At 42.6% G+C, this 23,977-nt stretch overlaps 3 protein-coding genes across 4 annotated transcripts in view; 2 read left to right on the top strand and 1 right to left on the bottom strand.

Moving 5' to 3' along the window:
* Positions 1 to 2,085, top strand: part of ppp2r2ba (protein phosphatase 2, regulatory subunit B, beta a) — a 35,569-nt gene extending 33,484 nt beyond the window's left edge. For both annotated transcript variants that reach the window (XM_026357790.1, XM_026357789.1), the window contains exon 10: positions 191 to 2,085. In XM_026357790.1, the coding sequence (XP_026213575.1) occupies positions 191 to 346 (156 nt within the window). In that variant the 3' untranslated portion in view covers positions 347 to 2,085. The remainder of the gene's footprint in view (positions 1 to 190) is intronic.
* A 768-nt stretch (positions 2,086 to 2,853) lies between these two features.
* gpr151 (G protein-coupled receptor 151) lies at positions 2,854 to 4,191 on the top strand. The gene has a single exon (XM_026358269.1). It carries the CDS (start codon positions 2,854 to 2,856, stop codon positions 4,174 to 4,176), a length of 1,323 nt encoding a protein of 440 aa, XP_026214054.1. The 3' UTR covers positions 4,177 to 4,191.
* Positions 4,192 to 8,660: 4,469 nt separating this feature from the next.
* Positions 8,661 to 22,166, bottom strand: adam19b (ADAM metallopeptidase domain 19b). The gene is made up of 23 exons (XM_026358140.1): positions 21,844 to 22,166; positions 21,504 to 21,616; positions 21,238 to 21,308; positions 15,523 to 15,601; positions 15,333 to 15,409; positions 14,285 to 14,480; positions 14,103 to 14,168; positions 13,699 to 13,770; positions 13,413 to 13,579; positions 13,167 to 13,251; positions 12,857 to 12,996; positions 12,535 to 12,712; positions 12,364 to 12,453; positions 11,990 to 12,185; positions 11,433 to 11,541; positions 11,109 to 11,316; positions 10,854 to 10,931; positions 10,359 to 10,467; positions 10,140 to 10,263; positions 9,941 to 10,043; positions 9,491 to 9,853; positions 9,307 to 9,401; positions 8,661 to 9,232 (listed from the first exon to the last, which is right to left on the bottom strand). Exons 1-23 carry the CDS (start codon positions 21,977 to 21,979, stop codon positions 9,226 to 9,228), a joined length of 2,862 nt encoding a protein of 953 aa, XP_026213925.1. The 5' UTR covers positions 21,980 to 22,166; the 3' UTR covers positions 8,661 to 9,225.
* Between the last annotated feature and the right edge of the window lie 1,811 nt (positions 22,167 to 23,977).

Here is a 23,977-nt window from a genome sequence, read left to right as displayed (position 1 = left end):
TCATTAATAAATATTTCTATATGAACAGCAGGTCCGATTATTATATTATGATTATTAGCAAGTCTTCCAACCACAGCTGGTACATACGCTGATAAAACCACATGTAATATAGCTCTTAAAACTTCTTGTTCATTCTGCTTTAACACCTCGGACAACCTAACACCTCTTTATCTCTATTGTTGTCTTTCAGGTGTGTGTAGGTGGGAAACGGCGCAAGGATGAAATCAGTGTAGACAGCCTAGACTTCAGCAAGAAGATCCTTCACACCACGTGGCACCCACATGAGAACATAATCGCCGTAGCGGCGACCAACAATCTCTACATCTTCCAGGATAAGGTCAACTAAATGGCCATCTGCCTCTCCTGACCCCCTGACCCCGCCACACATGTGAGGGGCTTCAGGGAGAGGTAGGATTGGAAAAGGAGAGAGTTGGAACCTTTATCTACATCCTTCTCATCTGCCCGTGTGCTGTTCCTGCTGGTCTTGAATTTTGCTGCTCTGCTGAGGAAGTGCAGAGTTGAGTTTTCAGTGACTACAGTGGGAAGGTGTACAATATGGATTCTGGGAAGCAGGAAACTGATACAATTCTGGATTCACATCATGGAAATCAAGAATGAACTTCAGTTTGACTTCTACTTTAATTTATTTAGCCATATAGACACCTGAAGAAGTGAATCCTTTGCATTTATGCAACAAAGGGATTGCTGCACGGATAACGTGATGTAGCAGCCCTCTGGACCCTGAACAAAAGGGCGGATGTGGGTACACTGAACATAAAATAGAGCACAGAGACAGAAACCTAGCTTACATGATGGTGGCTCACTATCATGTAGCAACAGTGCCCCCACTCTTTCAAAATGCTCATGCTATAGCGCGCGTGAGCAAAGTGTCACACAGTGCAACGAGCTGCAGAATACCCAATGAAGAAGAGTTTTCTCCGCTTGCAACACACCGTGGTCAGTCTTTCGAGTACCAATTGTGCGTCTCCCCGCTGAGACCGCTGTAGTCTGTAATGTGAATGAAGCCCCTCAGGGCTGTGTCAATGGTTTTATTTAATGCTGTTGTTTTATTGAGTCCATCTCTCTGTCAATGAGTCTGTTTAGAAGCTGTGGTGCCTTCTTTTGGTATGTTGGGGGTTTGATGTAGTGGGGTGCGGGAAGGGGAGGGGGGTGATTGAGTACAAGGCGGGAGTGTGAATGTTTCAAATTAAATGTTAACTTTGTTTTATTTTTTTTTTCTCCCCTTTTTTCTTATTTTATGTACAAAAACAGCAAACAAGCTCCACCGAGTTTCCAAATGGAAAAAAAAAGTGCTTGATGTTGTATAGTCATGATTACATTACAGCACTGGCTTCATGCTCGTTAGTTCAGGGGAGGACGCTGTGATATGTACTAAATATTTGTTGCTCTTATCACATAGCTGTCAGTCTGATGTCATCAGTTTGCAAGAGACACGATAAAGCCACAACAGTTATTTTCTTTAATTATTATTATTCCTTTTGAGAAAAAGAAAACTCAATCACTCTCCGTGTTTGTTTGGATAGTACTGAAAATGATCTGTAGATGGTAGAACTGCAAAACATCAATGTCAAATATTAATGAAAGTCCGCCTGAGATTTCTTGCCATACCATAATGCTAGCCTAGCTCTTGATATTGTTTTGCATGTGTTGAATTTGACTCTGATTAAATTGCCTACTGTATAGATATTTGAACATCTACAGATCATCCGAGGCACTATGCAAAATATCACTTGCTTTTGTCAGAAGGAGTCAGTTTCAAAATCTTTGATTAAAGATTGCTGTTGTGTCTGTTCATGTTCCTCCTCTCCCTGAAGATGGGTAACATGGAACGGGTGGTATTTCAGCTCGGCTCCGATCCGTTTGGTGATCCTCACTTGTGTCAGATTTGTTTTATGAGCCAACTCCCATGAAGGAAAGCAGTCAAAGGTCTAAATGAACTCCGTGAAATCAGGGAATTATTAAGTGTGATTCCTTTAAACAGTAATGTCTTCTAAACAACCTCCTTTGTGACACTAATTGAAAAAAAAAAAAAAAAACCTTTTATAGCTCAGAATGTATTGAAATGCAATTAATTACCATGCAGTCTTTATGCTTACTGGACTTTCTTTGAATAAAAAAAAGAATAAAGATGTGCAAGTTCAAATCCTGCATTGTTGGACCTCCTCTGTTAACAGAATGAAAATCAAATGGAACAAGGGCGCCCTCATATGTACATCCAGTGTAACTGTTGCAAATAATGGGGTCCGATTTGCCACTGTCACAGATTCCCTTTTTTTCCCTGATTATTCATATATTTTTTTTTATATCACATTAATTTATAGCATAGTAAGTTCAGAAAACAGTTTCCAAATGAAGGGTTCCAAAATCCATCTGCACTGCAGTTGGATGCATCAGGTGTTTTATTTCATGCCATATTGATAACACATTAAAAAATGCTTTTATTCAGTTTGAACTATAAAGCAGCAGCATCTCTTGACTCTTCTACGAAACCTTCACTAATGACCAGTAGTTCACAAACCTATGTCATACTGTGCACATTATGCACAGTTTTTCTAATTGGCTGTGGACTACGCACATTTTGTCAGCTGGGGATATCAGCTGTCAATCAAACCGCATCCTTATAACCATCCGCAGAAGCTGCATCATTTTGTCTCCAGATAAACCTGGAGACAGACAGGAGCTGCACTGTGATTATTGATTGTTCATCGACACGTTCTGTGATGCGTTTACTGTGACTGGTGACAGAGTGGACTTTTTCGAACCTTTTCCCCCCCTCACCCTGTCTCCTGGCTGCGTTTTATATCTTTTCGTCTCACTACCTTTTTGAAGAAGATGGATAAGTTGAGTGGGATCAATTCGACAGTGGTGAACCGCTCTATAGATAAGTGGTCATTCGATGAGCATGGCTCATTCCAACACCTGAACCCTGGGGAGCTGCGGATCCTGGTGCCAGCCATCCTGGGAGTTATCTGTGTCTTAGGTGTGGCTTGTAACATCACTGCCATGGTCATCTTGTTCTCCAACGCTCATAAGGGCAAACTGTCTCTTATCAACTCCCTCATCTTCAACCTGATGTTTGCTGATGGTCTGGTGCTGGCGTTTACGGTGCCATTTCGAGCTGCTTACTACTCTAAGGCCGGCTGGAATCTGGGTTGGGTGGTTTGCAAGACAACTGACTGGTTCCTCCAGTCCTGCATGGCAGTGAAAAGCTTCACAGTGGCAGTCATGGCCAAAGCGTGCTACCGTTATGTGTCCAACCCCACCAAGCAGGTGAGCATCCACTTGGTTTCCATCCTGGTGGTGCTGTCCTTCATCTGGCTGTCTGCCTGCTCTGTCACCATCCCTCACTGGCTGTTTGCTATGCTGCAGAGGGGGATCCATGGGCTAGTGTGTGTGCTTATTGTCCCTCCTGAAGCCCGGGATTTCATGTCTGTGTATGTCAAAGCATACCCCCTGGGGGTCTACTGTGCACCTCTCAGCTTTGCCCTCATGTATTTCTGGAAAGCTTATGGCCAGTGCCAGCGGCGCTCCAGTAAGACTCAAAATCTGCGTACGCAGATCAGATCCAGAAAACTTACCTTGACGTTATTCAGCTTGACTGTGGCCATGGCTATTCTCTGGCTTCCTCAGTGGGTGGTGTGGGTTTGGGAGCGTCATGTAGCTGAGAAGGAAACTGAAGGAGCTCAGCCCCTCATCTCCTCTCCTCCCCTTTTTCTAACCCTCTCTGCTCAGCTGCTTACCTTCTCCCTGTCGCTGGTGAACCCTCTCATCGTCCTCTCCCTCTCTGAAGAGTTCAGAGAGGGCTACAGGGGGCTGTGGAGACGCCTCACCCTGCGCAAACAACCTCCACCAAAGCCAAAGACAGGACCTCACAACCCTACCATTCTCCAGTCTCCCTGCCCCAGACCCGAAACCTCAGGCCAGCCGAGGGGGGAGAACAGGTTTCAATCAAGCTCCAGCCAGGGTCCCAGCGAAGAGGTCCTACCCCAGCCGGAGCACAGTGGAGGAGACAGAGAAGCGGACAGGATGAGCCTCAAAGATGGGATTGTTTTGCCTGATGTGGAACAGTTCTGGCAGGAAAGGGAGACGGCATCAAACACAGAGGAAAATGATCCTGTGCCCTGGGAGCATCAGAGCCAAGAGGGAAAAAAATAACCAGCTTCCGGCTGATCACAGCATTTCATTCACTACAATCCTCAGACAGCAGCAGCTTCATCAACAGATCCCTGTTAAATGGACTGCTGAGTGTTGCAGCATAAATCTTTGGTATTCTGTCGCTGTAGTTATGATATTATTCTAAGGTAAGATGTGCAATCAGTGTGAGACGAGACTTTGGGCTACAAATTGAGCACTGCCATCTGTACATATTATCCATTTTGCAATGTCATTTTATTGAGGTAACTAACTAAAGTGGCGGCTGTAAATTAAAGCTTCTGGTATGAATAACAACGTAAAGTCGACATACATGTCTGTATTTTCAGTATGGAAAATAGCTAATGAACATGTAAGTTGCAGATTTCTTTAAGTGTTTGTACATACAAAGAGGACGTGGCTCTTCATTGAACCATTACTAGTTGTACAGTAAATGTTAGAGTTGATAAAATGTGTTTCAAATTCATTTTACAGATCCTTTTAGTATTAAAAAGTGATGTGGAAATAAGCTTTTATGTGAAGTTTGGGTCTTCATTGTCCCCTTTCTGAGTTTTAGATTTGTGTTGTTTACAATAAAGGCAATTGTGGGGGAAAAGGTAAAATAAAAGTGTTTTCTGGTGTCTAAAACTGAAAATAAGGAAGCACAACAGCATTATACAGAAGGTGTTTGTGTGTATCTGTGTTCAGTGTTCCCATTTCTTGAGGCAATATTATATATTGCTTGTATTGATTAAATCAGTTACACCCACAGGCACATATATAGAGTGCAGTAAGGCAATAATGAGATGGATCAGACCATCCGCTGATGGTCTTCTGCTGGCGTTGGGTCATTAATGTTTTTGTTTTTTTTTTTTTTTGTCATAAGAGCATCCATTAGAAATACCAGCAGTTCTAATTAGAGGATAAGAGCTTTGATCTGAACTCAGATGGAATTGTTTCAGTGGACTCACCTCTGTGGGAGTCTCATAACAAATTCTGTTTCTATTACATACACAATGATAGACCAAATTCTTACAGTTAAAGAGGAAACTGTGCCCCGCAGCTGATGGATGATCAGTCTGTCTGTCTGTTGTAACTACTGCGACTTTTCACTCTTTTCATTGTTTTTCATGGTTTAAACACAGAGTGAGGTCTACATGAGAATAAGTGAAATGGAAGAAAAGCAGGAAAAATAACATTCACAAGTCAACCAACACTTACCTAACACATGATTTTGCACCCTCCCCTCCCTCGTGACATTTTCCTCTCATTAATCATTTATGTTGACCTTTTAATGCCAGAGGCAAGTAGCTCAATCAGAGCAACATTTAACTATACAACCCACCATCGGTCCCCAGGGGTAGTGACCTGGCCATAAACACGCATGGCAAAAAAGCAAGTCCCTAATTACTGGACTGAGTTTTTAACCTTCTCTGTGTAAATAGAGAAATTAGCAAAGGTAACAGCACAACAATAACATAATGGGAACAATGATGACTTTAACTACACTTCGAACACCTTTGGCGTTCGCTGTTGTTTGACACCTCTGGCACTGGCATTTACTCTGGTAAATGAGCCAGCACATCTGCATTTGTGGGATGTTGTCCCATTTTACAGAATCACTGGCAGGCAGCTAGTAGATCATGGGCCATCACACATTTGAGGCAATTCAATTAAAGCTCCTACGTGGCTATGGCACAAGAACTTAGGTGTAATTTGTTTTGGCAATTGAGACCAGGAATCAGCGGGTGCTTGACTGGCTTCTCTTTTTGCTCATTAATTGTATGTAGGTGCCAAGATCAGTGACAATGGTCAGCAAAACAAACAGTGTGTCACAAATCCATGTACCTGTACATACTAATGGTATGTTTTGTATTTGTTGAGATTGTTCTATAGCTACCTCATGACCACATTAAATGTATACACTTCACAGTGTATACATTTCCCAATTTGAACTCAAACACTCAGTATGCGGTTCTGTGATACACTGGAGACCTGTCCATAGTGTACAGCTGGGATAGGGATCGGGGATAATGGATGGATGGATGTTAGAGTTAAGAAAAAAAAAAGATTATATCTGAAATCTGCCTAGAACAAATGGGCTGATTACAAAAAAAAAAAAAAGAAATGAAATAATCAACATTACAAGTGGGAAAACAGCTCGGGCTTAATTAGGTCATTATACAAGGCAGGGGAGCTTTCAGCAGGTGAGATCCTCTCTTAACTGCCCTCCTGACTGTGCCCTCCCCCCCGCTGTGAGGGGAGGTGGGGGTGTCACCCTGCGTTTTATCCCTCAGCCAATCGTTATCTCTCATAAATGAAACTCCACAGCAAGTGCCATGCTAGCTTACACTAATTATGCTCAGCAGGTGGGGCTGGCTGCAATTAAGCCACATGCTAAAACCTTTACCTGCCAATGCCTCGTCTCCCTCTGAGTCACAGCTACCTTCACCTCCCTTTGGTCCCGTGGAAGATCACCTGGCTCTTAAGTCCTCAGAGAGTCGGCCAGGGAGTGTGTGTGTGTGTGTGTGTGTGTGTTAGAGGAGGATGGTTCAGGGGGTCTGGCCTTGGTATTTAGCTCTCTTTTGATTAGAATAAATCAGAGAGCTTTCATCTCAGTTAAGGGTGTGGACAGATAAAGGGCAGGCACACTTCAGCCTTTCCAGCAGTACTGAGGGGGTGGGTCAGTTAACCTATCCGTACACTATACACCCATAACTGATTATTTCACAAGTAGAGAGATGTAGAAATTAGCATTATGGGATGCCTTATTAATAAGGAAGTAAATCAAGGAAGTCATGTGAATACAGTTTACTAGCTTTTTAAATGATTTTTGTTTTTTTTACCTCAATGTTTTGGTTTTTTAAGCTCACCGCTGTTTTGTTGTGGTTCAGTCTTATTGCTCTCATCAGGTTTTGAGACAGTTGCCAGCTGTTTTCTGTTTTCAGAGCTGTGTTTAACCCAGTTTACGCTGCCTGCCTGGCATCAAACATGACGTTATTTGTAATCTATATTGTGACAATGCTGACTTTTCCAGGTTATTTAATTAAAGCCAACCGTGTGCACAGTTCATTTACTTCCTCGTGTCTCTGTCGCCTGCCACTCTATACATTCTCCAAATGTCCTTGAACAATCCATCTCTCAATCACTTCTCTCCCAAAACCACAAATAACTGGATCTTTGCTTTTCTTTTGCTCCACCTATGGCTGCAGGTTGCCAGAAATCATTATCATTATTTAATCTGTAACTATTATCCTAATAGAAAAAGTATCAACACACTTCAAACAGACAAAAATGGCGCCATCTGCTGGTATACACACTGCACTTACACACACGTGGCACTTTATGAGGTGCACCTGTACAATCTAATGCAACCACATACGTGTAGTATGGCTTGGCATGTCATTAAGATGAAAATAATCCTGTATAAATGTGTTGTTGCACTTGTGTGCATGAATTTCTGCTTGTAGCTCACGGTCAGCTTTAACTTCTTCAGAAACCTCTTACGAGTCTTGAACGTAAAAAAGTGTTTAAATATTGATACAAACAAAAAGGTCATTACAAAACACGGCCAGTTAAAATGTACATTATAGTTTTATTTTTGACGTTTGAATTCCAGTTGCAGACACATTATTGCACGGTGCCTGAGTTTGCATAGGATAAAAAGATAAAACATGGCAGCTGACATGGCAGTTCCACATGATAGATTTCCCAAGCAGTACCTTACAATAACAACAAATCATCACTGTTACATCCTGCAGTCACATAACGCGGTCTTCTCGAGGCAACAAATCACTAGGCATTTTACCATGAGGGGAACTCCCACTGATTCTCTTGACAAACACACTAAATTATTAAATTGATGGTGCAAATACTGAAATGTAAACAAAATTATGGCTAAAATGTTGCCTTGGACAATGGCAACTTCATCACTGACTGTCAGTGACACAACGGAGAAACAAAAGTTAGGGTTGATTTGCATGATCGATCACCTTGAAGTGATCACCCTAAACGTTTTTGGTATCAAATACTGACGTCTTTAAGGTTGGAAAGGTCTTTTCAAAGATCTTTTTTCTTTAAATAGTCACCTTTGTCCCTTTTTTGGGAGTGAGTACCTGACACTAAACAACTCTTGAAAGTGCAACATGAATATAAAACCACAATAAATAAAAATAGTAAAAAAAACAAAACAAAACAGAAGGCACAAAATCTCTCACGCCTTCCATCATAAGCGTAAACTTACAGCATGCATGTAGGGGTTTTACTTGTTCTCATTAGTCCAGTTAAAATCCTATTATTGTTCACATATAAAAAACATGGTTTGTTTTTAAGAGACACCATGTTTAGTACATAGGCTACACTGTAAACATTCATTTCTCTTTGCTTTGTGAATAAATACCCCTTGGAAAGTGCTGCTGACACACACACACACACACACACACACACACACACAACAAGTTCACATTTCCATTAACATCTGGGAAAGGAATCAAAAAAAAAAAAAAAAAAAAAAAAAAAATTAATTCAAGTGGGTGAAGCAGACGTGTGGGGCTAATTAAAACATTAAAAAGTTATGCCTCAATCTTAACTAGCCTTTAAACATAGTCATTGTGATATGTTTCATTACTCACTGTAATAACTCTTTTTACAGCAGTATAAGTATCCTGTAATCCACAGATCAAGTGTGTCAAGTACAACCCCAATTGCAAAAATGAGATGCTGTGTAAAATCGTCATGAAAACCGAATGCAAAAACGTGCAGAGACATTGCACACAAGATGAGTGATTCATAGTAAGTGATTCATGATAAACATGTGCTGTCTTAACTTTTTGAAGACATGTTGCTCCCATCAATTTCATTTAATTCAATTTCCCTAGTTTAAATGTATGTTGCGTTTCTATGTTCTCTTGTGGATACAGAGACTTTACAGAGTTTCTCAGTTTTTTTGGAATTGGGTTGTATTTATGTTATACCCAGGTGCCAAATCTTCTTGGCCAGCTGCTAAAAAAAAGTTTGAGGCAATCCATTACTGGACATAAGCGGTGGTCCCCCATATCTCCCTGAGGTTTTAGTTTAGAATCTAAAAGAAGACAAAAAAGAAGTTAACAATGGGTCTGCATAGATTGAAATGATTAAAAATACTAAATGAATTACCTGTTTGCCTTTTTCTGCCCAGTAGGTTGAGCAAAAACAATTTGTCCTCTCTGATGGGCATCAGTGGTGACCTGCAGGTCTCTCACTTGATGTTGCTGCATTAAAATGACAAAAAAAAATTCACGTTGAGATCATGGAAATATGCCCACGGCTTTACTTTAAAACATCTAAAAAACATATTCACCACTGATGGTTTGTTGATAGGGCAGGGTGGTGGAGGCCTCTGTGGGGGGTCTGGTCGGGCTTTAGGTAAAAATGAAGGCTGTGGGTGGCTTTTGTTTTCCAGAGGAAGTAAAGGCGGGGGTCCTGAAGGTGGCGGAGGAGCCTGGTTTCGTCTTTGCTTGGGCAGCTTTAGGGTAGGTGGAGTGTAAGCCTGAGGAGGGTGTTGTTTCTGATGAACAGCTACAGGCTGGATTTGATGCTGAGGTGTCTCTTTCCTCTGCTCTACCAGATATGCAGGCACAGGAGGAGGCTTCACAGCTGGACGCACGATAGCATTCCTCGACCGGGCGGAGCAAGACGGGCTCATGTTAGGAGAGGGCGCCCCCTGTGGAAGAACACAAAAAATGAAGTTCAGTGCTTTTTATTACTAAAAAAACAACAACATAGAACGAGGTGTTGTGGGCTTCTTTACCAGGGGGCCTGACTCCTGTTTCATTAGCAGGAATGTCGGGTTGGTTTGTCCGCTGATGTGAATGTTGCCATTCATAGGTTTGTCCCCAGTGGGTACTGGACAACTGTGGATGAAAACACAGGGGGAAACAGATGTACAGGCTTGTTATTCAAACTGCATTATTACTATGCAACACTACAGACTGAAAAAGACTACACACTTTGGCACTGGAGGTGGAGCTGAAGATTTAAGTCGTCGGAACTTGTGTTTGTAGTAGCACAACAGGCCGACAGCAGCAAGAACCACAAAGAGAACCAGCGGGAACAGGACTGGAAAGAGGGTGCCTGTTGGAAAATTAAGTTAAGAGAGTCAGAAAACATCACGACTTCAAAGACGTGGTTTAAACTGTGAATACGTGTGCTTTCAAACTGGTTCTCACTGTGGCTGATGACAGGTCCACTGTCCACACTCCCACCTGACCCCCCCTGGTTACAAAAAGGAGGAGCCCAGCCCGAATCACAGTGGCAGTTATGGTTGTTGTTACACAGCTGAAGAGAAAGCATGTTCCCCATTAAAGTTAATATAATCATCAAACATTGGTGCAATTTGAAGTACCTGCACCTAACGTACACACTGGATTTCCAGTTTTTGCTTTTTATACTTCCACTCTAATACATTGACGAGGACAATAATGTACTTTGCACCTTTGTCGTAGAAAGAGTGCTTTTACTTTGGTAACTTTGAGTAAATTTTGTAAATTATACTTTATTTCCACTATTTTCAAAAAGTTACCTACTTTTAATTTTGTAAAGAATCTAGATACTTCTTGTACTGCAGCCAAAGTTGCGATTTTCTATAATAGTGGGCGAGTGGCCAAACCTTCCTCAACGCTCCTAGAAAAGTCATCATCCTTCCACCACTCATGAAAACTTACTCCATGTCCGTGGCACTTGGCGCTGCACTCGTCAGCTCTGAGAAAAGATGCATTGCGGCATTCTCCATTAAAGCAAATCTGTTAAAAGGGGAGTTGCGAGGAAGAAAGTCAGAGTAGTACAGTTTTGATTTATGAAAATTCACAAACAATAATTTAAGCTGGCTCTCTGACAATACAGTAAATAATAATAACGTATGGTCTCTGTCGCAACGGTAAATTACTTTTACTACAACTTCATGTATGCATGCCTCTCACCGAGTCATCACCACACTTTGTACCCGTCATGACCAGGCCCGGGTCCAAAGTATCACCCTCTTTTTCTTGCCCATTCTTGTACACATGTGTTCCCATACACTGGATCTTCTTGTGGCCCACAGTCAGTGAGGTTTCTATGCGAACTGCGTTGTTTTCAATGGGCTTGGAGGCTGAAGTTAAACACTGGATCTTACCACATTTAGCATCCCTGGAACAATTGATAAAACTGACATCATGATTTTGAAAGAGCCACAACATGTTAAAGTCTTTTTTTTTTTTTTACCCCACTTCAACCAAAATGATGCTGAATTATTTCATCTTCACCTTTCCTTACAGCTCCTGTATTGCCCAAGAGAATCTTTGCCACAGTTTCCGTACATGTCCCCGGCTTTGTTTACTTCCGTAAAACACAGGTCAGGGGCCAGGCGGCCATCTGCGTTTGGAACAAAAACAATGCACAGACACATATAAATACTGCACACATGCACACACACAAATACATGAGCGGTGTGTTATACGACCACCTGATGGAGGCCAGATGGCATCTCTTACTGTTCTGTGTGGCTTTTGTGGTACTACAAAGGTTCTCCAGGGAGGCTCTGTCACAAAGTGAATATGGACACTGTCCAAAAACAGTCTCACCTCCTGTGACCCACTGAGGGCTCATCTCTAACTCTATCCAACAGTCTCTATTGCTTCAACCCACACAGAACGTTAAAGTGTTGTAAAATGTAAAATGATTTGATGTTCAAAATGTTTCCTAAGAATCTTTTTCAGATCGTTTCTTAAATATATAAAATGTCATTCACACATATTTCATGATCTATATTTCTGGAAAATCTTATTAAGACTGTAATATTTTAAGAATCCAATTCACCCACCGTGTCCCCACAGAGACCGACACTGCTGCTCCAGGGTCAAACACATGCCAGTGTAACAGTAGGCATGTCCGGCTGAACACGGCGTACCATCCACCAAATAGTAGTTAGAGGGACAAGATTCAGTCTTCCCATCACAGTACTCCGGCAAGTCACATGATCCTGAGGGAGCACGGCACAGCACACCAGGGCTCTTCAACTACACAGATCAAGAGGAGACAAGGAGACAAGAACAATAATAAAAAAAATTAGAGCTATAAACCAAGAGCTACAGAGTTTATCTAACAGCAGGAATTATCCCAGGGGATGCATTCTTCATGGAGTACAGCTTTCTTTGTTCCCCTTTACTAACAGGGCTCAGACTCCGGTGTTAGTACCTTGCAGTTTTCACAGCAGACACCTTGGCCACACTCAGCTCCGGCTTTTAAAGTGCAGTTTTTGGCATTACAGCAGGGACTGGTGCACTCCTACAAAAAAATAAATAGCTGTGAATCCTGGAAAAAAACATTCAAAATAAAAAAAGTCCAGAGACATGTAACAACACTGACCTCTTCTCCTCCACAGTCACATTCTTCTCCCTCTTCCAGGTAACCATTGCCGCAGTGACCCCCTCCATACATCACTTTGGTGTTTGGCAAGTTGAAGAGACACTTCCCTCCTCCAGAGCTTAGGTAACTCTTCAGCTCCTTCTGGTTACAACTATTAAACACACGTGGAAACGGGTCCCTGCGCCATGGAAAAAGCAGAAATACAGTAAATAGTCCTACAGTACTTTGAGGTTCAAACTAAATTTGGAATCCCATGTTTTTATTTTTATTTCATCAGCTTAATAACAAAATAAGTGTTGTGTTAGTAAATTGTGTACCGTACCCAGTAGCAGCAGCCATGATGCAGCCTCCATCGTCTGCTTTCGCCTGGCAGCAGCCTGCAATGTCATGGTTCATGCCGAAGTTGTGGCCCATCTCGTGTGCCATGGTGGCAGCCACACCAACAGCGGACTCTGAGTGGTCCTATTGAAGAGAAGAAGCACCTTTAACATCAGTGTTGTTATTTTCACTGTCTGACATCATGATGACAACATGTTCCTGATGGGCAGAACATCTTGATTTACATTGGACAAAGGTCTGACATGTACTGTACATGAAGTGGACTGATGTTTGTTTAAACTTCTGTCTCTCACCGTGTTCACGCCTCCAGACTGGTAGTCGGAGCACATGGCTTTGAGAGGTGCCAGCCCGATGGTGGTGCCCAGGAACGACCTCCCCCTGGAGACAAAGAAATGCCACTGCTAACTAGCTCTAACTGGACAATGGCCCACTGGGTTACACCTGGTGTTAATAATTATGTCAACGAGGATCTGTTGCATGGGACAGAAGCCTTAAAGGAGACCATAAATGAGAAGAGAGAGAGAGTGAGAGACACTAACGTGACGAGCTGAGCGTTGTCGTTGGGAAGTGCACTAAGCTGTTTGCTTCTCCAGGACAGGAATGCCGCCAGTGTGCTGTGCGGGTTATCTGACACGCTGATCATGTCCTGATTGGTCCACACCTCCAGACCGATTAATGCCACACGAATGCTCAAAGGCTTGTAGTACTGCAAGTGTGAACAGACACAGGAACCATTCACAGCCACAGAATTGTGACAGTCATTACTGAACATAGCTGTGACAAATATGAGAATCTGTGAGTTTCTTGTTTCACATCGGAAATTACCTTGTCAACCAAGTTAGCAGCTTCCAGTAGCTTCAATTTGGTCTTAGTAAGATTGCTCCCATGTTTCTCAAACTGCAGAAGACATTGTTGAAACAGACATGCCCACACAAATTATTTATTAATATCAAACCTACTAGCCTCAAAGGGACTTTTGACCTTTAATTTTAGTCTTCTCTTTATAGGGTTTGTGGTGAGTCTATACCATACTGAGTCTGAAACATATTTATTCCTATAACCATACAAATGCTACTAAAATAGAGCAGTGTTACCAATTTCTCATGATATTCCATTGTGCTTATTATAGCTGACTCTACAAAACAAACAGCTACAACCTCTACTCCCACATGAAAAGATATAACTAAGTTGTTGCTGAGATACGAGTAAATCCACAACTGTGTCCTCACCTCAGCCTTGTCTGCCACTATCAGCAGCTCTACATACTTCATGTTCTGGCTCAGGTCTCTTTTCCCCTGGAAATGGAAGCAGCACAGTTCAGTACAGAATAAGTGGCGACCGTAATGCCATGCTCGTGTAAAAAGTACACAATATCAGGCGGCTGATTGCTGTTGGTCCTGTGTGAACTCACCCTCTGTGGGGAAACGATGCCGTGGATGAAGTCGTTAAGGCCCTCCTTGTAGTCCTTGTTGCCATGATGATGAAGGCAGCTACCTTTGGGTAGTTTGAGACTCTCGGCTCTGAACACGACATGCTGCTGCACATCCGTGGAGACAGGGAGGGGCTCTATCAGGTAGTTGACACTTGTGTTCAGGGAAATTAGGCCCCTGGGGAAACAAGGCACTGTTGTTGGTCCCTCCGCTGAACCTCAGTCAATGTCGATGTTGCTGTCTTTCTATTCACATATTGTGGCACACTCCAAAAAACATGTATTCTATGGCATTTCTAACACTGCAAATAATAAACTATGTCCTGATAAAATTAAAATATCTGATTATACGCATTTTCCAACAGTAATTATTAGTTATATTCTCAATCTGAAAATAGGGGAAAACTATTAAAACTGCCTTCGGTGATTTATTAGTGTATATAAATGAAGATCACACAGGGTAATACACAATCCTCTGGCTTCGTCGCAAAACCACTCATGAGTGCAGACGACTCCACACAAACAATCAAGAGTTCACAGAGCAGGAGGTAAAGCAGCTGTAAGAGACATCTGGAAATGTCAAGACGCCCACACGTCAGTGTCTCTCTTTGCTGAGTTTGCCTTTCTCCAAAGAATCCACATTAGTAAAAAGACATTAATCCACTCATCCTCCAGATGTAGAACAATGAACCTGCCAAGAGACACATGTGGCTCCAATTTCTGTCTATGCTCGCTGTTCCTTCTTTGTTGCTGCTCTCTCCTCTCTGAGTGTCTCCAGCAGGAAGTCTCCGCTGCTATGAAGCCATATGAGGAGAAATCGCACGCAGTCTCCACACTGAGCTGCACTCAGTGAACAAACTCTTGAGCCAGTGACCTACTAACCTACTACACTACACAGGACGCTGCACACAACTGTTTCCTGGCTCTTTATCTATGCAATCGTAGTTTGACAACAAACTGCAGGCTCTGCTTAAAACTCACTGATTATTTCATAAATGACCAGAAAAGCCTGCAGTAGACTTTTACTTACCTGAGTCCTGAGCAAGTGCTGAGAGCCACACTGGAACCTTCAATGCCCAGAACCTCCCCGTGGTAGAAACAGTTTTCCTAGAAGATAAGAGCAACTCTAACTCAGCGCTTAAGCATCAATTGCCAATATACCATTCGATATGATCAGCTGTATTGATGTTTTCTAGTTTCAAACTGCCTCACAGACTCACAGTGTTGGCAGGTGTGGAGGACTTGCGGGCTCCATCAGGGGTGTACCAAATTTCCTTATATCCAGGAGCCAACAGCTGTCTGGAGACAGTCACAACACAAACTCTGAGGCACTTTGCAAGAATAAATAAATGTAGTATGAGACATTCAACCCCACTGAGAATCTTTGGGATGTGCTGGAGAAGATCTTGTGCAGTGGTCTGACTCTCCCATCATTAATAAAAGATCTAGGCAAAAAATGAATGCAACTCTGGACGGGAATACATGTTTTCTGAAAATTGCTGAAGCTTATTGAAACGATGCCACGGTGAACGTGTGCTGAATCAAAGGTAAGGGCGGTCCAACAAAATATTAGGGTGTGTGACTTTTTTTTTTTGGACAGGCAGTGTATCTATTGAGCAAAAGCTGCAGGAAACAGAAGAGATGGAAGAAGACCAATTCTCTCCAGCAGCTCACAGCTTATAAATCATTCATGGTGACAGAGACACAAAACCAGACGGGTTTAAAGATTCAGACAAAGATTCTCTCAAATCCAAAGAAGAATGTGAAAAAGTGGTGCGGATCTAATAAAATCCTTTCCCCAATGAGCTTTCTCCATTGACATAAAATACCGACTGCACAAGAGAGGCTAATAAATCAGGGAACTGTGCACGTATTCAGAGAAACATTCCTCATACTTGCCATCTGTGTGTATGTAAGTAAGCGGGTGTTTTTGGACTCTGGCTCTTTCTGTCAAACTTGTGTCAGCCCAATATTTACACCTCAGGCAGATGCTTGTTTTACTGTCTCAATCCTTTCTTCCTGTTTTCATTCATAAACTCTGTCCGCTTCACAGCTGGTTTCCTCTCCTCTCCTCCATTCTCCCACAGTCTACCTCAGAGTCATCAAACCCACTGTAGCTGCAGTGGAATGAAGCTGCAGAATAAACAATGCTGATATAAACAGTGGATGCATGACTACCTTTCAGATTGCCCACTGACTACACAACTCAGTATTATTGGTACTGTTAGGTAGATCTTGTTACTGTGACGGGACCGGGTTAGAGCTTTACCCTTGTTTCCAATTTGTATGCTAAGCTAACTGCCTGCTGGCTGTAGCTCCATATTTAGTGGACAGTCAAGGGTGGGGTATTGATTTTCTCATCCGTCAGCAAAAGAGCACAATTGTGCATTTACTATTTCCCACTTCCCAACTGGTCCTTTTGAAGCATGATGAAGACAAATGAAAGGAAGATGGGGATTTTTCTTTTGTCCTCCCATCAGATGCCCCAGAGGAGAGAAGTCACTTCAAACAATGACAGCCTATTGATGCAATCAGCCCTAAAGCAAGTCAGAGACAGAAACCGTCTGCTACATCCTTTAACAGTTTTCCACTCTGTGGTTGGGGGACTGTGTGTGAGCACACACACACACACACAAGCCGACGAAGAGAAGGCTTAAAAACGATTGCTCAGTAGTATTGTATCCGGCTGATGTCATCCTCAATGGGACAACCCTGCTGTGTTGTGTGTTGACCCTCTAACCTCACTTATATCTGTCCTTCCTTTAGTTTCCCTGCTTCTGTGGCTCCACAGATACTCTCATCATGCACTCTCTGTCAGCAGAGATCATACAGGAAGGACCATCCCTTCTTCCATGAGGACACCGACAATAACTCTTTCTCTCCTTCACATTCATGAAGTTCATCAGCTGCGTACAGAGTAAACATTTAGCAAGTTACATGCTGTATTTTAATGTTTTCCATCAATAGAGTCCTCCTTGAAACCCAATGTCACTGAAACAATGACCAATGGTTCAGTTAGGCACTAACGTACCTTAAATTTCAGCTTGTCTCTCTTTGTCCATGTCTCATTAAAATTTTGTTTTTCTAGCCTCTGTTAAAATTAACCTACCATTTAAATTATACACTGATCATTTCTTTGTCAGTGGCTAAATGTACAAAATCAGCAGGGGATTAAATACTTTGGCCTCACTGTATGTTTATTGCGGTGCACATGATGACACCAAACAGTGACTGCTGTTGTTGTTTAAACAAGATTTTGTGTGGTGGTAATTAGAGAGGACATTCAATTTGAAATACCACTATAATCAAATTATTTATAATCTTTTATAATGGTGCTTTTGTCAGTTTCAATCTATCACAATAGCTCTTTTTTCATGGAACACTACCAGATAATTTCTCCACCTCTGTATATGCACAACATAATTAACAAGTCATAGATGACAACTAAAGGATATTTGAAGGTATCTAATGTTCATCATTACTAAAACTATATGTTACTAAATATTGGTCATGGCTACTAAATTCATAATGACACAGGCATTAGTTGAATCAAAGGTCCGTACATTTACACTATAAAGGTGAAACGATGCTCCTATAACCTGGATTACAGAGAACCACATCAGCCACACTAAACAACTTGTAGGTGTGATCAAACGGTCCTTTCTCAGTTTGACTCATCTCTGTCCTCTGAACTAAAACACTCTTCCATCTTCTGTATTCATTCCGAAACTGGGTGTAGTCGAAAACAGCATTACACTACGCTGTTTGTGTAGTATGAACGTTAAGTAGGTTTTTGAAAACGAGAAAAATCTATGCTTCTGCAGAGTGCACAATCTCTGAGGGGCCAACGTCGTATCTTCAGATTTCTTGTTTTGTGATTGCAGTGCCTCTAAACCAACGGCCAACAAGTCTACACCAAAACATATTCATCTCCCTGCCACATTTGGCAAAGACAATTTTAGAAGGTGGAACCAACAAATGTTTGGCATTTTTACTTTCTTTAATTAGGAGAATTATGTCCATTAAACCACTGTTACCTGGGATGACGATGGGTAGCAGAAGCCTAGTAACAAAAAACCCAGGGACTGTATGTTAATTACATTTTCAAACCTCAAGTCAAACAGTTAATAAAACCCTGCACCAACACTCTTGGAATATCCCAAACAATTATGCCCAATTACATTCTTGTAAATGCTGTGACAGCTTTCAAATCGAGATGGCGAAAACCTCTTTGGCACTGATGGAGCACTGGCAGAATTTGGATCTCACCCAGAATTCAGACAGATGCTGTGATTGAGCAGAGAAATACTGGCTGAATCAGGATCGTCCGCAAGTGAGGCTGAGACAAAGGCTTGGTTCAGGCTCAAGAAGGAAGGAGGGGTGAGGGATTAATGCTAATGTACTTGGGAGACAGTGAAGGGAGGGGGGAATAGCAAGGAGTAGAGGACGTGGGGTAACGCATAAGGGTCAGTGGGTCGCATTCTCTCATAGTATCAGATGACATCACAGCAAAGGGAGGGAGCAGACTGACGCAAAGTCGAAGTACCACTCAGCAATAGATGATTGAGAGGCTTTTATGGCACAGGGAGGCCACTGTTCTGTGGTGTGAGTATTGCCCCAACATACAAGCTGACAGTGAGTTGATACAGTGAGTCCTAGCTTTAGACATCTCAGCACACACTACTGTGAGACTAAACATAGACAAAAGTGAAACAAGGACAAGCAAATGCATCCCTTGCCCTCTGCTTTCTAGACCATCGGGTCTGTGCTTTAAGTCTTCTTTGTGTTCTTTTGGGGTTCTGTGTGTGTGTACAACTGTATGTGTGTTAGTTGCCTGTGTGCGTGTGGCCACAGTCGCTGCGTGGGAGATGTATATTTGCACTAGAGCCCTGGGGAACATCAGATGAGGTGAAGAACGGGGGTGCTTGTTTTTAGGCAGGACAGGAGAAGACATATGAGGTGAGGATGAGAAGGGAGAAGAGGGGAGGATGAGCTTTACTGTGCACTACATTTCACAACGGATCGCTTAATTCAGGTTCGTGCACTTAACGGAGTGCAGGAAGGCTGTTAAACAGACGAGCGCAGAGCACAGTCGTATGTGAAACAGACACACACCCTTGCTGTCTCTATGCTCCTCTTTCCATGTCTTTTCTCAGTTCAACCCCTGTCCCCTGCTCCATCACCTACTTTCTTACACACTCCTTTTCCTCCTCTCTGTTTTTAAAAGCCTTTTCCTGAAATCTGAGTCAGCACAGTATAGCCCCCGCCTGGCTGTTAACCAAATCAAACGTCTACGGGCACACCACAGCCTTTCATTAAGGTAAAAGCTCTGGCAGGAAGACAAAGACACCCACACTGATAAACACACATATGAACAAAAAGGAGATTAATGCACCAAACATGACCAGGGAGGCTATAAATGGACAGATCCAGGACTCCGGCCAGTTGGAGTCCTAATTCACAGCCCTGTTCTGTCCATGCTTTGACTGTGTGACACATTAAGTGAAGGGAAGACGAGGTGGACTTGAATTAAAACAACATAGTGGATCTAGAAGAGATGGAGATTCTTGCTATGGTCTAAACATAAAGACAACATAAGGACATCATCATAACAGAGCTAGTTTGATTTCTCCGATAGATGCTGACTGTCAGTTGCAGGGGCAATGAGGTCATAAGGGAGTTGCCAGGACACAGAGACGGACACTGGCAGCACTTTCTCTGGCTTATCTCCAAAGTTAGACATTGATCTTCACAGACACTTTTGTATGCTGTCTTCCTCAGAGGGCCAGTGTTCAACGACAGACTAAATAAAGGCCTGCCGGTCTGTGGTTTAGCTTTTCGGCAGATATGCCCCTTGACTAAGAAAAAAGCTGCAACCTCTAATATCTTTAAATATTATGATGAGTAAATATCTCATCTCACTCTTGCAGCAGAAGTAACGATGTGAAATATTCACAGCTTTCCTGTTCTAGGAAACAGTTGCCCAAAAACGGTTTCAAAATGCTATTTTTTTGAGTGAATAAAATTCTCACTGCACTTCCTCTATTAGAAAACTCTTTTATCACTTTGCATCACTTCTCTCTGACTTTCTAACATCGCAAATCTGTCTCAAACTGTCTGCTATCCCCTATCTGAACCACACACATGGTGAGTGTCTGTGTGTGTGTGTGTGTTTTCCTTCCTTGCCCAGAAGGAGAAACGAACTGACCACCTGCTGTGTAGGGAGAGCAGAGAGGTAAATCCCCCAGGGGATGGTCAGCCAGACACAGCGGAGTCATGGCTTGTTAATGTGTATGCCTGAGATTGAATGAATGACAGTGAGAGTTCACATTAGATGGTAAAATCTGACATAATGTCTAATGCTCATAAAAGCTTTCCATTCCACTTGTGTGAGGGCTCAAAGACAAAAGCCATAAACCACAGCTCGCCTGTCACCACTGACACCATTTCTCTACCAGCCAGCGATTCCACTGTCCATTAAATGGGCGAGATACTCTGCTTCCTTCCTATCACCATCCCATTGTTGCTGGACAGGAACCGGCTCCATCAGATTACAAACCGTTAGGTGCAGAAGGACAATCTTATTTCCTGTTTGCCCCCAGGCACACAGATCGAGTGTCGACCCTGTGTCGTCCAGAACCATCATCCCCCATCTCTACACCCACACGGGCGTTGACCTTAAATGTGTCCATTTAAGGTCACATATTTGACATCTGATCTAATAAACAGTGCTAACCGAGATGTCTGTGAATGTTTAAAGATCGTGTGGGCCAACATTGTGATTACGTATCCCAACAAGCATCACTACTATAAACTGCACCAAAGGTTGCCAGATGTTTTATTAAAGTATGTCACTATCATTACTTTACAGTAACGCCTCTGCTCCTACTGCGTAAAAACAAAGCAGTGCACTTTATTCTTAGGAACCCACTCACTCGTTTTTCTCCAGGTGCAGGTTGAGCTCCTGACCCTCGGCTGAGATCAGAACCTGGGCCTCTGCTGGATGCTGCAAAGGAAAAACACACACATGGGGAGCAGGGGGTTCACTAAACAATTCAAGAATAAAAAAAAAAACTATGTTCAGGAAAAAATGTTTGGCCTTGATACAGCTGCTCTCTGTTGAAAAATACCAAGATGTAATAGTGTCAGGGTGTTTTTTAATCATTGTTTTGGTCACGCAGAGAGAGACAGATTGACTCACCTCTTTGTTGGCAGACCTTCTGTGTCGGTGAGGATACAGCCATATGGGATAAGTAACCTCATAACTCTGCACATGCTCAAGGATGCTCTTCAATGAGCCCTGCTCATTTAATCCTGATGAAAAACAGAGCGGGGGGGGGAAACCCTGACAAACTGTTTGACTACAGACATTTTTAAACAAAAGGCACAACACTTAATTCACATCATGCGTGTTCAACAAACGCTGGCGGCCGGGGTGGATTTTGAACTCCATCCCTGCGCGACGCAGACGCGATGCAACTGTTGGAATACACTGAAACATCCAATTCCTGCCACAGCTCAGGAGAAACAATCCCACTCACCGTGGTAAACACCGCTTGCAGACAGAGCAGCCTGAGCGCTGGGGAGGAGAACGAGGAGGCAGAGGCACAGCGAGGACCGCACGGCGTCGAGAGGAGGAGGAGGAGGAGGAGGAGGAGGACGCGCTCCTGGGCGCATTCTAACCGAAAAAATGGCTCCAAATGAATTAGCTGAACGGAGACATAAATGTGCAGCAAACTGTTGTGCAGATTCCCATCAGATCACATCGGAAGGCGTCGGCAAGACATCGCGATAGGCAGCTGCTGCTCGTCTGAATGAGATGCTTTCGGACGCGCGTCTCTTCTCCTCTTCTGAACCACTCCCCCCCCCCCCCCCGATAGATGCACGAATTAGTGAGCCAATATCCTCAGCTCGGATTAACAGTTGGATCATGCATGCGAAATATTCTATAATAAGCATGTTTTATGCTGCATTTAAACTTTTTATTGTCCTATTGTGAGAGTCAGACACGTTCTCGCGTTTGAAAAATATGAATTGAAGCATTTTGGGTGGATCTACTGTTGTCTCCTGGATCCTGCTTCCTGTTCTTTGATTGCATTAAATGATTTAAGCCATGCATGTCCATTATTTGAGAATTTCCACATAACATGCAGACACACGTTGGACTCCTTGTTTTCGCAACAGTAAAAACTTGGTAATGACTGAAATGACCCAACATGGACATGTCAGCAACACTTCTGTGTGTGTGCTATTTTTTAACAAACTGTTGCTATCAGAAATCTGCACATCTCTGACACTTAAGGAAATTGTTTTCTGATCGGGTTGCTTGAAACTACAGAGTGAAAATTTAAAAAAAACTATTTCCTCAGTATGTTTTCACACCAAATGCCCAGTGGCCTTGAGTTTAGACCCTGCATATAAACACATGCCATCTTTAAATAACTGCACGCTTGCCTCCACACGCTCTGGTTTCTAGGATTTCTTCTCGTCTTCAGAAGACGACCATATGTCAAGTCATTGTATGTGTTGAGTTTGGCAGTGACCCAAGTGACCAGCTCTGAGCATACAATAATGTATTTGTATGTATATAATGTATTTGTCAGACACCTCGTCTGTGAATTAAGCTGATTTCAAGAGAGAATTCACGTGTTGAATGGTGGTTACATAAAGTACTGTATCTACATGCTTCCAACAAGGTCACTAAATCCAAAATACTGCAGTAATACCCGACACCAACCAAACCTGCTACATTAAAAATACAGTAGCCCTCTTCGAGCAGCCATTCATACTGTGCAGGTCATTTATAAGTGTGATGATAAATATGCCACAGAGCACATGTCAGAAGGATAGAGTGTGCACAGGGTGTGTGAGGTATTCTTAGCGCTGATGACAGTGCAGGCCGGTGAATCTATTCACATCTCTAAATGGTGTCCTGGCTGCAAGTCGAGGCCGCACGTTACTGCCAAAGTACTGGCTTCTGCTTTAGTCTGCTTTTTCTACCTCAGATGTGCTTTTTCTTGCTATTAACTGGAAGAGACATTGAACACTTTGCAGATAGACTTCTTGAATTATTAATAGCTTGCATGGTCGTAGTATTCATGTGTCTAATTGCTAAAAGACTTATTCTCCACTTAGCTTTACAAGGTGGATAAGATATACTAGTAAGTCTAGTAGGATTCCAACGTTTCCAACATTAGTATGAACATCCTTCTTACTGAGCTATAAAAACATGCTACAGATACACACAGATACATTTCATCTCTGAACTATAACCATGGCAAACAAGCTGGAAAACCGTGAAGTTGGCCTTTAAACATGTGGAAAGATCAAGTGATGCCAGCTTCCTAAATCCCATTCATGATATCAAATATGGGTATATTTTTGGAAAAGCAACTTGATGCACTACACTAGGCTAAAGAGGAGTGGGTGCTCATGTCCTCACAGCCTGCTACTACACAAGATTATACACTGCCCGTCCAAAAAAAGATAAGCTTCTGCAATGTCACAGCACTTATTCATGTCCAGACTTGCATACATTTTTCACTAAGATCTTGTATGAATGATGGGAGAAAAAGTCTTCTCTTCTTAAAGATTCTCAAAGGGGTTCAGGTCTGGACTCTGTGGTGGCCAGTCCATGTGTGAAAATGATAAGTCATGCTCCCTGAACCACTATTT

Source organism: Anabas testudineus, chromosome 10, assembly GCF_900324465.2.
Source record: "Anabas testudineus chromosome 10, fAnaTes1.2, whole genome shotgun sequence".
Taxonomy (NCBI): Eukaryota; Metazoa; Chordata; class Actinopteri; order Anabantiformes; family Anabantidae; genus Anabas; species Anabas testudineus.
Note: the sequence above shows the minus strand (reverse complement) of the source record. Positions and strands in the feature narration are given on the sequence as shown.